The 15,056-nt window shown below is 40.0% G+C and overlaps 2 protein-coding genes across 2 annotated transcripts in view; one reads left to right on the top strand and one right to left on the bottom strand.

Annotated features, from left to right (window-relative positions):
• Nucleotides 1–15,056, top strand: part of LOC131682643 (UDP-glycosyltransferase UGT5-like) — an 82,284-nt gene that overhangs the window by 17,841 nt on the left and 49,387 nt on the right. The gene's annotated exons all lie outside the window — the stretch shown is intronic.
• LOC131682637 (uncharacterized) overlaps nucleotides 1–15,056 on the bottom strand; it is a 47,084-nt gene that overhangs the window by 10,927 nt on the left and 21,101 nt on the right. Inside the window, exons 2-6 of the mRNA XM_058964285.1 lie at nucleotides 7,183–7,241; nucleotides 5,707–7,122; nucleotides 5,503–5,643; nucleotides 5,313–5,449; nucleotides 5,115–5,254 (exon numbers count right to left, since the gene is read on the bottom strand). Coding sequence (XP_058820268.1) covers nucleotides 5,115–5,254; nucleotides 5,313–5,449; nucleotides 5,503–5,643; nucleotides 5,707–7,122; nucleotides 7,183–7,241 — 1,893 coding nt within the window. The remainder of the gene's footprint in view (nucleotides 1–5,114; nucleotides 5,255–5,312; nucleotides 5,450–5,502; nucleotides 5,644–5,706; nucleotides 7,123–7,182; nucleotides 7,242–15,056) is intronic.

A 15,056-nucleotide genomic window follows, 5' to 3' on the forward strand; every position in this document is an offset into this window, starting at 1 on the left:
CAAATTGGCTCGCACCCAACGAGCTCGAACCGTCATTATCTGATCATAAGTAAATCGTCTTTGATCATTTAAACGTCTCGCTAGATATCGTCATCGTCAAATATCCTAATCTCAAATCTAAAAACGAAAAACTCTACCACGAGGGTTAGTGACTAGGTTTCATGGGTATTTTCTAACGATTGAACTTTCAAGTGATTTGGATGAGGTCGTGGGCAAAAAAACTCACTGATAGTAGCAGCATACGCTGTCAGGCAATTTGGCATAAGCCCGTTTGGCATACAGTCGTTGGACATAAAGTCAACTGACATAATGGTCATTTGGCATAATGGCCATTTGGCATAACGGACGTTTGGCATAATAGTCATTTAGTATAAGCACGAGAAGGAAGTAGCAAGTATTTTTTAATTTATAGTGTTGGAAGCGGCAATACTTCGCAAGCAAAGGTGTAATCGCCATATGATTTTTTTGATTTTGTAATTAATATTCCGTCTAATGTATTCGTTTTAGTGCAATGATTATGCCAAATAACCATTATTGATTGTACCCCATTTCTGCCAAATGGGGTACAATCGAGAGCTGCTGCAGTGGCGGATCGGCGACATTTAAGTTGGCTCGCAAAGCTTAAAGAAATGCGCTTCTATCCTTTAATCAAGTGGTGGGAAAAGCCTTTGCACAAATGTCTCGAGTCTCAACGAGACTAGTAGATTAAGTAAGTTATTTTCGAAATCGAGAAGTCTACCACTACCACCCTGTTACACAATGATATCTACAACATTGAAAAAGTTCTTTTGTTAACCCAATCAAGTGTAGGAGTTGTTCTCGACATTGAAAGTGCTTTTGACAACGTATCTTTCGAATCCATTTTAGAAGCAGCGCAAGGGCATGTGTACCTTTATGTATCACGAATTGGATTCACGCAATGTCTGACTAGTATCGATAATCACGGGTCAATACATACTGAAAATTCGCCGCGTCTGTTATGAATCTAATTTCAAGTTCCGTTATTGCTAACAAGCATCTGGTGTATCTGGTTAACTATTTTGTATTTCCCTTCAATGTTCGATATTGTCGTTCGTATACAAAAAACAGTTTGCACGACACATGTGAACGTTCAAAGCAACTGACTACACTGGTTTTGTGCGAAGAGAGCACGGGAATAAAAGGTTGCCAAAATCATGAATAAATTTACGAACAATCACGTTTTTACGTTACGGAAACAGAACCATGAACAAAAATCATGTGTTTTATAATTATGTTCCATTTCCATTCAGTAACGCCTATACAACGCTTTTATTAATGAAGATATTTTTTTCGTTTTGTGAACCTCAGTTACGGTTTCCGCTATACCATTACCAAACCCATTTTCTGTACGTGAACTAGTAGTAGTTCACAACTTTATGAATATAATTCATAAAACCAAATGTTGAATCTTTTTTTTATTCATAGCTTTTGAAACATTATTCAGAGTCCGGCTATGCGACGTGAACTGATTCATGATCAATTACACCTTAAACATGGTCTGGTTTTCGTAGTTATGACCCAGTTCACAAAATCAAAACATAGTTTCTCGTGAACTATTTCACGAAACCTGGAATATTATTCATGAATCCTTTCAATTATTGTGAACTAGTTCATGATTCCTAATGTATTAGTCGTGATTCTACATCCGTGCTCGTGAAATTGTTCACAAAATCATAAAATGTTTTTTATGTATCCGTGAACTGGCTCATGATTCCTAGTGACTGACCATTCGTGTTCGTGAAATAGTTCACAAAATCGTGGTATTTTATTCATGGAAAATTATTCACACCTGGCCATGTGCGCCCGCGGAATAGCCCTTAAAATTATAAAATATTGTTCATTGTTGAGCTGGTTCATGACTCGGAGCACACGATTAGGGTTCCTAGTACCAACCCTTTTTGGTGAGAACCGGTACTGTGATACTGAAGCCCTCAGTACCGGTAGTACCGATAAAGTACTTTATATATTAATATAATTATACATTTTTCAAAAAAATCGAGAAGCCCCTCAAAGTGAAATTAAGTCGTCAAACTATTTGTTTTATTCTCAGATGATCGATTTGTTCTGATCAAAGAAGCATATTTATTGTTAGTAATTTCATCGAAATGGTTTCTCATTTCAGAAGAAGCTATTTTTCATAAGCGAAACCATCTTTTATTTCGAGATCCAGACCTCTTTAAAATCAAGCTAAGCGGTGCCATTTTCGTCGACTTCAAAAGTTGGTAAAAGCAAAAATCCACATTATCAACAGAAAATCAAGGCGAGACTGGCAGTAACAACGAGCGGGTTGCTTGTATTTCCTCTCGGAATGATCGCTTTGCTGTAAATTGGTTACGACCTTAATGTGGTTTGTCTGCTATTATCTTATGAATACCAAGGCTCCTTATTTTCCTGTAAACTATGGAGTTTTACTGACTCTTGTCTTTTTCGATTACCAAAAGAATATAAATTGCTCCATTCGAAACAGCCAATTTTAAAATTGTTGGTTACTGAATCGGTGTTCATTCTTTTATAGATAAAGATCAAAGAACAAACCAAATACAGACGTAACTTAGGCCAGTCTCATAACCCACTGAATAATGGGAACCAATCAAAATATCGCTAATAAATAAAATCAATACAAATTGTTACGTCGCTTACGCTAGATGCGGATACTTTGAAATTTAATAAAAGATCGCTGAAATTTTATTTCGACCAAACCTAATGAAGAAATTTAAATATAACGGGAGCTAGTAAAGTTTAACTTCTAGAACTATTATAATGATGGCTCCATCACCTTATTCCCCACAAATTTTGTATTTCATAAACAATCCAATATGTAAAATATGAAATACTTTCCTTGATTTATAACATCTCGAACTATCATAAATTTAAACGTATCACTCGATAATTTTCAACCGAATAAATATTTATATCGTAGAATAGGAATAGCGAAATTTGTCTAAAATCTAAATACCGTCGCAAGAAGTAGTGATCCGGCCCATTATGCAGATAAGATTAGCTTTTCTAGGCAATACTCCCACGGTCGGCTGTAGGGAGCAGAGCTTAAAATTCTCATACCTATTCAATGAACGACGAAATTCAGAGAATTCATTTTCGTCCTTTCCCTGCCTCTTTCGTCGCTAACTGCATGAAAAAATAAAACAATAAAGGCGATGTCCCCTCCTCTCTCGATTCTATGAAAACGAGTAGCAGCAGCAGCGACTTTCGTTTTCCTATGACTATCCGAAGTTGCAATTTCGTTTTGATGTATGGTCAGTAATTTGCGATTTTCATTCATTAAATGAAATTAATGCAATGTGCATCTAATAATGCAACTAGAACATAGTTAAAATAAGAAATATGCACACTGATCAGGCTTCGGTCTTACAATACCATCATTAGCTCGCAAATCTGCAGAATCGAGCATCGACAAATAAATATCATTGCTAGTGTATGTTCGTTTCCCCAGCAGTAAGTTCAATATCGAATGTACCAATATCATTCTGAATCTCAAAGCGAAAACGAGCGTGTGGAGAGAATAATGAAAACGCTCTGCTACATGCTTGCTTTGTCCTAGCCTGTTGTCTCATTTTCGATTTCGCAAAGTGCTAGTGGTATGGAAAGAAGCTTCGTTCTTTCGTCATTTTCGCCTGATTTTGGCAAATGAAAAAAACATTTTCCGACTCTGGTAGGGAGTTCAAATTGCTTTGTTTAGAAAACATAGGGTACTCTCGGTAGCCGGCTTTAAAAATAACCAAAAATTAAACAAGATATTTTCTTTTTCGAGTGATCATGTACTCGAAAACCAATTAAACTACTACCTAATAAACTATGCTTTACAGGTCGCATCGCTTGCTTGGAGCGAGTCCTAGACCCATTCACTTGGTAGATACTATGCGGCGTACAATAGACGCTTCAACGGGAAAGTCGTGGTTAAAGAAATTATTTTTGCTCTGACAATCAGGCTACCCTAAAAGCACTTAACTCAGCAGATTCGAGATCGAAATTATTCGCAAGTCGAACTTAAATCGAAGAACTTTAGATATTAAATGTTATCTACTCTTTATGGGTGGCCACTTTTTGTGGCAGACGAATTGGCTAGACGTGCGACTGACTTCATTGATCCAGAACTAGTTCTACAAATGTCGATAAGTTGGATAATGCATAAGATTCGCTCTTGGGCTGTATCCGAACAAGCCAATCATTGACAGAGCTTGCCAGCTTGCGTTCAAACAAAAACTTCCCTGCCGGGTGTCAGAATTGAAATCGATGATTACTACGCCATGATTAAGGGAAGCTAGTCGGACAACTTGGCCACAAGGATCCAACCTACATTTAACAAAAGGAGGCAGATCTACCAAAAAAACACGTCATATCGTTCGAGTGTGAACACTTTAACAGTTTGTTTTATGTCGCGGTGAGCACTAGGTCGGACATCTCCGTCGGAACAATACAGCGTATGAAAGTTTCAAACCAGACCGATGGTGATTGGACAGAAGCTAAAGGATGCTGATATACTTCAACGGACTCAAGATTTTCGTCTACATCTGGATAACGAGACTGAAGGCCTCGAGTGCTTTGTTGAAGCAGACTGTTCCGACAATGAGTGACCGAAAGTCGAATTCTTGACAGTTCATCAAATTTGCAGACGGCGTCTTAAGCTAAGCCACCCGAAAGCGGAATTACGTTGCATTGCCGTGCAGCCATGCCGCTTTCGTGGTCTTGTCGGAAGGTTAAAGTAGTCGTTTATTTTGTGATGCGACAGTACGATTGTCCATGTATGACAAAACCTTCTAACATGTTGTCGTTGTTCGTGCGAAACCAAATCGCTATGATCCAAGCACAAATATGAGAACAGATGGGAATTTGTTGGAAGCGTTGATAGCGTACATGGTGCATTCCCAAATTCTTTGTCGCCATCTATCACCATTAGAAAGAGAGTTTGTAGGGGAATTTCAAGCAGACTTTATTATGAAAGTTTTATGGCTGCTTCTAAAACAAAAATTGCACTTGTAGCGTGGTATAAAACTTAAATTGTTACTTGGGATTGATCCTAAATAACCCAGAATACGTGATATCAATAAAAATACGGTTAGAAAATTTTTACATACCAACTGCTGCCGTCGTCATCCGGTCGTGACCGTGTCCGACATGATCGGCGTGAGCCTTGGTACGGTCATCGATCATCGTTTCACGGGCCTCCGATAGTCGTGGCAGATACTGCAGATTCCGCAGCTCATTGATTCGTGTCCTAAAAAAAATATTTATACTACTATGTACGACGGTAGCATAATGGTAAACGTTAATACCTTTGCCTCTTCATGGGAGTTTTGTTTATTTCCGCCGTTGGAACCAACTGTTCACCAGGCCGAATCCACAAGATGGGGCCATCGTTCGACAATCGTGGATCCATTTGCACAATTGACAGTTCTCCCCAGGGCATTGTCTGCAAATTTCCTCTGTTAGAATATTTCACAAATAACCAAAACTACTAGTTACCTTATTGAGGAATGGGTTATCTTCGAGACGTTTCAACAAATCAGGAAAGTAACCGCCTACCTCTTCGTGAACCTTTCCAACCAAACTGATCTGATGGAGCGGCCCGTACCGGATCGTTCCTTGAGAGTAGTTCTTTATAACCTGTGAATGAAAACACATACGTTAAAACTTTTTTTCTGCACAAGAGCCTCAACCTGCACCTACCTGCTCATTGTACTGACTCATCGTGCACGTTTCTATGTCGGAATTCCTACCCAACACACCGGCCTTCACCGTCAGATTGGCATAGTTTTCCGCCATGTGTTCCAGCAAATCCGGCAAATAGGCCGCCGCGTTATGTACAATTCCCATCACATGATCTGCATATCCTTCCTCATCCTCATTGAAACAAACCGCGAAAAACTCGTTTACGAGCTCTTCCATTTCACTTTCCGGCAGGGCATTGATCTCATCCTGGTACATGTGGACAACGGAAGCGCCGCCATTAGGGTGCACCTCAATTCGCATGAACCGGCCATACTTGAGATGCTCGAGCCCCTTCCGATTACAGTGCATGTCCCTGTGGATGTTGGATATTCGCGCAGATGGTTCCAACGGCACAACTCCGGTCAGGGGGACATTTTCTATTTTGTCTCGCTTACACTGAATTCCAATGTTGGCGCGTTTGATTTTGGATCGCTTGTAACATCGAGAGCATTCTCGACTACTTCCACTGCTGCTCCTGTGTACAGATGTGGAAGAGGACGAAGTAGACAGTTTGCTACTGCTGCCAACTTGGGACGATGATTTGTTGCTGTGATGCTCATGCAAAGAGCTTTTATCTACCGAATGTTCCGGCTTCATGGGAGTTGTCGTGTTTGAGATACTGCTGCTGTTTGATAGAACCGGTACTGTCATGTTGGTACCTACGTTTACCAACTTTTCCGGAGTCGTTCCGACATCGCCAAGAATCTCCTTCTTTGCGACGACTGTTTTGTCGTCTATATTCTTGGGTGACTCAAGTTTTATCAAGATGTTAGAGCTCTTATTGCTAGTTAAGTTAGTTGTACTGCCGGTGACACTGTTGCTGCTGCTGTTGTTGTTTGTGTTGTTATTTACGGGACCATTGGCGTCGGCAAATGATAACGCTCGCGACACGTCGTCCCGCGTCTTGTCTTGTTTCAGTGGTTTATACTCCTTTTTGATGAAAATATCTTGCTTTTTAACGGTGCTGTTCTCATTATTACTCCTTTCTAAATTCAGCAACAGGTTGATGGGAGAAATAGGAGTCCCTCCGGTGGCAACAGCCGCTACCACTGCTGCGACTGGAGTCGTCGTCACACTGCTGCTGTTGAGCAACCGTCCCCCTGCGGAGCCACCGGGTGTTGGCGAATGCTGCACAGTTAGGTTAGTTTCGATGGTAAGTTCCTGCTTTATTTGAGCCGGAACGACAACGACAGTGGATGATTTTTCCGAAGCGCCTTGTTTCAGCAGCAAGTGGTGTTGGTTTTCTTTATTCTGAATTAATGAATTGCAAACTGTTTTATCCTTTGGACCGACACTGTTGGGGGTAATTTGTGAACAGCTGCTACCACCAGTTATGCCACCGTGTTCGTCAGAACGACGACGTTTTTTGTGATCCTGGAACGGTTGAATGATCTATAATAGAGAACGAGACGCTAAAATCCAAATAATTCTTACCTTTTCACGATCTCTGTCTTTGTCCTTATTCTTCTTTTTCTTATGACTTCGGGAGGTCTCTGAAAATAATTAGAAAATGATGATTACACACGTGATAGTACTAGGTTTGTTCCAGTAGCAGGAGAAACTAAAAATATTTTAAAGAAAACACGCAGAAATCTTCTGGTACTAAACCGGTGTGAAGGGAATGTTCACGAATCGGGAATCAGAATATATTGGCTTTAATGGAACGTTCCCAAAGGTATGCAGTCGGGGATTTGTGCCGTGCTGTGTGTTTTCATCATTTCCTGAGCGGAAGGAAAGGACAAGGAGGTGTGGGGAAGTAGAATTAGAAGGGTGGGAAAAATAACAGCACAAAACAAAAATAAACAACAGGTAAATTAAACTCACAAGTAGTTCAACTTGCCTGCGAATGAGCCTAAAGCTCTTTACCACATTGGATAAGAAACTTTAGTATGTCTCTGAGTTTCAGTCGTCCAAACATGGTTTCGTCTACATAAGGACGGCCGAAGACTCGAAATCGCAATTGCGCTACTGCTGGACAGTTGCATATCAGATGATATGAGGTTCCGTAGTCGGATTCACAAAGATCACACGAAAAAAACTCAGTGCGCTGAATAGTTGCCTTGTGATAATTGCGTTTGCAGTGGCCGATTAAAGCCCTGGTCAGCATGCCGCAGTGGAGCTTCGAAAAATGTAGGAGATCAACATGCATGCACATGATAGTCGGAGTTGTGGTGACAGCACCAGTCAACGCCATGAGCGCCATTCTTTGCAGATGGTTTAGCTTTGACTGGACTGTCATCACCTCTCCCCTCTGCCACCACACAAGGCATTTGTATGGCAGTATTGGACGCACAATTATATTGTAAATCCAATAGACTTACTTAGGTTTGAGGCCCCAGGTGTTTCCAAAAGTTCATCTGCACTGCCCGAAGGCCATGTACGCTTTCTTGACTCTGAACTCAATGTGAGCAGACCAATTCAGTTTGGAATCCAATATAATTTCTACGTATTTGACTTGATCTGCACACAGTAACTCAGAATCAAAGAACTGCAAGGGACGAACCCCGGTTGTTATTCGCTTTTTTGTGAAAAAAACAATTGAAGTTTTGCTTGGATTAACTGATAATTTAACTTGTCGACACCACTGTTCGACAGCTCTTGTTGCATTAAGTCAAAGATGGCTCCGATGCAAAGTCCAGTATTTAGTATTTGGTAATCGTCAGCAAACCCGCAGGTTGGGAATCCAAGCTCATTGAGTTTCTTCAACAAGCCGTCGGCTATCATGTTCCATAACAAAGGTGACAGAACGCCACCCTTAGGACAACCGCAAATACTCAACTTCCGTATCTCAGCCTGTCGCAGTGACGGGCAAAGTATGCGGTTACTAAGCATTGCGTTTATCCAACCCGAGATACATGCAGGTATTCCATGACCGCGCGACGCTTCCAGAATAGACTGGAAGGACACATTGTCGAAAGCATTCTCAATATCTAGGAATACACTAGATTGCTTGAGCGAGAAGGCTTTTTTCTATGTTGTAAACAACATCGTGAAGTAGAGTGATCGTGGATTTCCCACACTGATATGCATGTTGCATTTTGTGCAGTGGATATTCAACTTAATTAGCGTTCCTGATGTGATGTTCGATTATCCGTTCCAAAGCTTTCAGAAAAAAAGAACTTAAATTGATAGGCCTAAAACTCTTGGCTTCTTCATAGCTTGAGCGCCCCCCTTTGGGAATAAATCTAACAGTGATTTATCGCCATGCTTTCGGGATATACCCGGTAGCAAGACTGGAAAGCATAATCTTTTTCAAAACATGTTTAAGAATATCAAATCCCTTTAGCAGTGGCACGGGAAGTATTCCATCTTTTCCGGGTGATTTGTATGGAGCAAAGCTGTCAACTGCCCACTTGACCGATTCAGTGGAAACCAATGTACGTGCTAACGCCCACGAGTCCGAATCACCAGAATGAGATCTGTGAACATTGTTCAGCTCCGGATCGATACAACCTGGAAAGTGTGTGTCGAAGAGACAATTAAGAACATCTTTTTCGTCCGTCACATAAACTTCCATAAATCTTCCATATCACTAGAGTTTCCAGTGACGTCGCCATGAAACGTGTTGTCTGGTTGATATGTGCTTTATTTTTTGATTGGTACTACTGAATGTACGGACCTAAGTTATTAGGACAGAGTAATGGTTTCCGGACGTGACCGATTCATGAGCACGCGAAAACGGACGTTTGTAGGTTCGTGTTTGAGACAGCGTCTGAAACTTCGTGAGTGCTAAAACGTTCTCCTTATTACCGGAGTGTTATCAAGTTTGCGCGATCGCGAACGTAGGTGTGCGTTGTTAATCGCGAAGGGCTTAAGCGTTCGTACGTTAACGTGTTTGTCACGTGTGCTCGCGTTCATGTGACTTTGCGTGTACAAGACTGGACTTCGCAACCGTGTGGCATTTCCTATATACGCGTGCGTTCTCGGATGGTCACGCGGACCTTCATTCTGACAGTTAGTTTTTGGTGTACAATTCACATTCTGACAGGGAGTAAGTTACCCCATATCACAAGAGTCCTCGGTCATGTCGCCATGTAACGTGATGTCCAGTGGATATGAGAGCTTAATTCTCGACAAACATATGATTACGGCCTAAAAGCAAACTGTCAAAATTCTCTTTGAAAGGAAATTCCGGACAAATCGTTACTGGTCGAATACAGTGCATAGCGGTTAACGATAAAGAAAACTTTTCTCTTTAATCTACTACCAACATCTGTGTTTTGCGAGTTACGGTTTGTCCGGAATTTCCATTCAAAGTGAATTTTGACAGTTGGCTTTTAAGCCGTAATCATATGTTTGTCGAGAATTGATCCAATTGAAGGCATGGACCTAGTCTGCTGACATCAAGGATAGAAACATCCGGAAGTGACCGATTCATGATCGTGCGAGTGCGGGAGTTTTTAGGTTCACGCCTGAAACCGCGCTTGAAAATTTATAGGAGCACATTCACTTTATCACCGGGATGTTATCATGTTTACGAGATCACGGGTGTAGGTGCCAGGGATGGTCGCGAAGGGCTCAAGCATTTGTATATTAACGTGTTTGTCACGTGTAGGTGACTTCGCGTGTATAATTTTGATTTTATGATGATGTAGCGTGTATTCTTGTTTGATCGCGCGCGGACCGTGAATCTGATGCTTAATTTTTAGTGTATGGTACAGATGGTAGTCCGTTTCCCTATGGGGAAACTAGAGGTGTGCGCCGATGAAAAATGTCGTAATCGGCGGCGTAGGTGTGATTTGGGCCGGCGGCGGCGGCGTATCGGCGTGACGCCGTTTGCTAAAATCATCGGCGGCGGCGGCGGCGCTAAGCGGCGTGGGATATTTTTTTATATGGATGGAAAGTAGTAATTTTCTCAATCATCTTGCTATGTTGACTATTGTGTCTGCGTGTGTCAAAATTAAACCAAATATTGATGACGTAGCGGTGTCATCAGCTTTAAGCATAACACTGTTTTTTAACCGGGAATTAATTTTATTTGAGAAAATGGAAAAAAATAAAAGTAAATATCCAAAATTGCGATTACTAAAGATTAATTTAAACAACCGCTCCTAATACTTGCAATGCCAACTGTTACGAATATCGATGCTAACACAGTTTCAGAAAGCATGCAAAGTTTTATGCCATTCATTTTAATAAATATTCCTCTGAGATAAAATAACAATACCTGGTCTTCAGTTTAATTTATACTTCTGCCTGAGCCAGACCTATACAACCGAGTGAAGTGAAATAGAATTTATTAACCTGATACTTGGAGAAATTTCTTTATGCTGAGAATGCGGATCGATTATTCAACTAAAAATCACGGAACTATTAAATAAACCACGCTTTGTCCCCATAACATGCAAATTCCTACGCGCATGTATTAACATCAGACGCCACATCGTGAACAATCCTTGCGCAATACAAAGATACATATACAAACGAGAATGTATCTCAGCGAATTGCCGACTCATCGACGATATACCTATTTGAACAGTGATCTCTATACAAATACCTACAAACGGTTCCCAAATTTGTAACAGTTGTTCAGGACATAATGACAACTGCTAAACAGCATCCAGCACCCCAAAATCAACTGTTAGCACTATCGGTGAGGATAAAAAGGCGACGTTGCTCACGCGCAAGTGCAAGAAGCAAGATACAACATCCGACCGTCGGCACCAATACAGCTTTAACTATGAAGACCTGGACGTCAGACATGAGAGAAGCAAATAATTCCAAAGATACAGCAGACAAGCAGTCAACTGTATCCCCACCGCTAAAGAAGGTCTCCACTCTCAATAGAAAATCACGAGCACGAGATTCTGCGGATAACCAATAATGTTTTTTGCTGAAATATTGAAATAGAAATCAACGGGACGTTTTCTGGGCCACTCTGATCGTTTGATACACCGCACTCAATATTTTGCCCACGTATATCGTTGGAAAAAATCCTTAGCATGATAAAATTACAAAATGGTGCGGCTTCCAATACAGGTTAAACATCGAATCACTTTCGAATAATAGGCCAATATGGTATGGTAGTTTCGATTGCGGCAAAGTTCTACTGTATCGATTTTGTAGACTTTTTCGGTAAATTAAAGGAAAAGAGAAACAAAGGATAAGAAAATTGAAATGCGGATTTTTCTAGAGAGAACCAGTTGTAAACGTACAGAAAACCTTCCATTATGTTGACAGAAGTATGTCTAGCACTAGTTTTTCGTTCCAAGTTTCATTTCGGCAGACTTTGCAGCCAGGTTTTAGGAATGTGCAGTGCTACTGCATGGCTAGTGTTACGAGACTACTGACTACTAAGAATCCTTCCTGGCGGGGGCTGGCTTATGCGACGGGTGGCTTATACGACACCAACGCCTTACCCTCTGAACTACCAGACCAAGGTTAATAGTTAAAAGTCATACGGCTTGAATTACTATATCGAAGGCATGACGCTATACGAGCTTTGCTTGCGTGCAAATTTGAGTAGAATTGTGGTTCACGCGTGCGATGGTAATTTACAACGTATTTTTATTTAAATATTTACACAGATTTTGTAGAAACAATTGTACTGGCTTATATGTCGGTTCATTAAGTTTTAACTGTTTCTAACCATGAAAAAGTGACATCATTCGTTCGATATGCTATCTAATTCCGCATGAGCCGAATATTTTCTTGCACTGAGTAACTTGTGTCTTTAACTACTGAGAACTCGACAGTAGGGAGTATTATGGTTTCCACAGACTGACGGTTGATTGCTGCGATCCGGATGACTATGCGAGTAGGAAGTCAGCAAAAGTATTGTCCAGGCTATTTTATTATCATATCGATTGATTGATTAGTAAAACAAGAAATGCTTAGAACAAGTATATTGCTTAACTTCTGAATATCTTAATACCTTTTACCGACCTATTCGGCTGATATTCGCTTGTCCAGTCTTTAAACAGCGGAACACTATATAAATTCACAGTTCATAAGCAAACCGCTCGCAGACACGGTGACAGTTTAATTTCTTGCTGAATTGCCGTGCGGTTCGAAAGCAGTTTTGTTTCCATATGGACTACAATATCCTGCCTCAAGATTGGCAACCCAACCAACATTAGGAGCTGAACTATAAGACTACGTGTTGATTTAAAGCAGATTAAAGGTTATGTAAGCTGAATAAAACTTTCGCTGAACTATTTAAACATTAACAGTTTATTCAGCCTATTTAAAATCCAGTATTCGCCAGTTCCAACTAGGCTGAACTATATTGCTAATAAATGTAATAGCGACAATATTAAAGCTTTTATTCAACCATCTTAATTAGACTGAATTGCGAGTTGAATAAACGATGCTGTTACCAAAAGTATTACCTTTAATCATTAAGCTGCACTACATGTCTTCAAGAGGTCGTTTCTACCTTTGCATTTACCGTTATACCACCTTTGACTTTCAGCTGAATTTTGTGTTTAACAAAGGTAATTGTAACTACTACAAAAATTGGCGCGATTAGCAAATCATGAGGAATGGCAACCGACCTGGGTTCGAGTCCCAATACACACACAATATTTTTTTTACTATTATGTGAAGGATTTTTTTATTATTTCGGTATATTCCAATTGAGATGTTTTGCATATATTACAGTTAAGGAGCAATAGATCAATAAATGAATAAAGAAATAAAGAAAGTTTATTTAGTTTTTTTATATCTACTGAGTTTTCACCACGAGAAATACACGATTTACAGTTTTTCAATGTACAAGCTTACCAAATCACTCGCGCCCTCGTTTATGTAAATTTACCTTTTAATTCGAAACGGTCTGTTTACTTGTGAAACATGAATATACTAATATTGAACACAATAGAAACTTTTTGTTCCAATGTTGCTATAAATTTTAGACACCAGCATTGTTACCATGATTTTTTTCTATCCATCGACTTGCAAACAAAGGTACAATGAAATGATTATTCACGCTGGCGGACTTAATTGATATAAATAAATAAACTATTGAATTCGAACAGCGACTTCCGCTTACCAAAAAAATCACAATGGAAAGAAAATCATTTGGCAGGGAGTGGTAAATAAATTGAGATTGCCACCTTAGAATTATAAATGACTTCAATCCATCATTCAGTTACCACCACTTTCATATAACACCCATTTTTACTTATCTAAATATTTTGTGACAACCATAAATCCTCACCTTGGAAACAAAAACGACTATAATCATCATTTTTGAAATAAATAAATTATCTAATTTAAAATTCCCAAATGTTCTAAAACTTATTAAATAAAAAAAATGAAATAAAAATATTATCGTAGGTTGGGATTCGAACCCAAGTCAACTAGGTTCACTTAAATCTATAGAAGGCTACTGTAGCCTTTGTACAGACTCTATTCAGCAGCCTAGACTTGTCGGTACATCGGTGAACTCTTAAGCATTCAACGTATGCAAGATTGGTGCAGACAGTAAGGTAAGTGCTTAGTATTCAACAGGTTGCTGGTTCGGATCCAGGTACGTGATATGATATCCAACAAGGTAATACAATTTTTCTCTAACTGTAACGTAACACTAATAAAAGAATATGGCTTCCAAAGAGATTGATGGCGTGTGTAACTTGAAATGAATGTCTTTTTTAACAATTTTCCTATGATAATTCTCTCAGCTGAATAGCGGTAACGAAAAGGTTTATTGATAAAGCTGAACTATGGTTTTCTTCAGGCTGTATACGTGCTGAAGAATTGTTCTTTCATGTGTCTTAATCAGACCAGCTGAATAAATTCTCCAAATCCCGGATGTTTAAGGGTGGAATAAACGATATATGATTACACGTATACTTCCAATGCTCAGCTAGAGCTGAATAAAGCAACTGTTAAAACGTTTATAAAACCACGAAATGTTTGTTGGGAATGGTAAGAATCAGACAAAACTATTACAACCAAAAAGATTATCGCAAAATAAACCAAAATTCTTTCACTCAATACACATTCAGGTCAAATATGGACTCGGCGCGAGTTTAAATATGATCGGCGGCGCAGCACAAAAAAGGCAATCGGCGCGCTGATCATTTTTTCCTGAAATCGGCGGCGTGTCAAAATCATCGGCGGCGGCGGCGTGGCGCGGCGGCGCACACCTCTAGGGGAAACTTGAGTTCCAGATCATGTCACCATGGAACGTGTTATTTAGTGAACATGAGCGTCACTTTTTTAATTGGTTCAACTTAAGGCATTAGTCCACACTGGTAAAACTTTCGGACGTGGCCGTTTCATGATCGCGCGAGTGGTGGGTTAATGTTTGAGACCGCGTTTGGAAGTTTAAAGATGCCACGTTTACTTAACTACCGGGGTGT

Source organism: Topomyia yanbarensis, chromosome 2 (genome assembly GCF_030247195.1).
Source record: "Topomyia yanbarensis strain Yona2022 chromosome 2, ASM3024719v1, whole genome shotgun sequence".
Taxonomy (NCBI): Eukaryota; Metazoa; Arthropoda; class Insecta; order Diptera; family Culicidae; genus Topomyia; species Topomyia yanbarensis.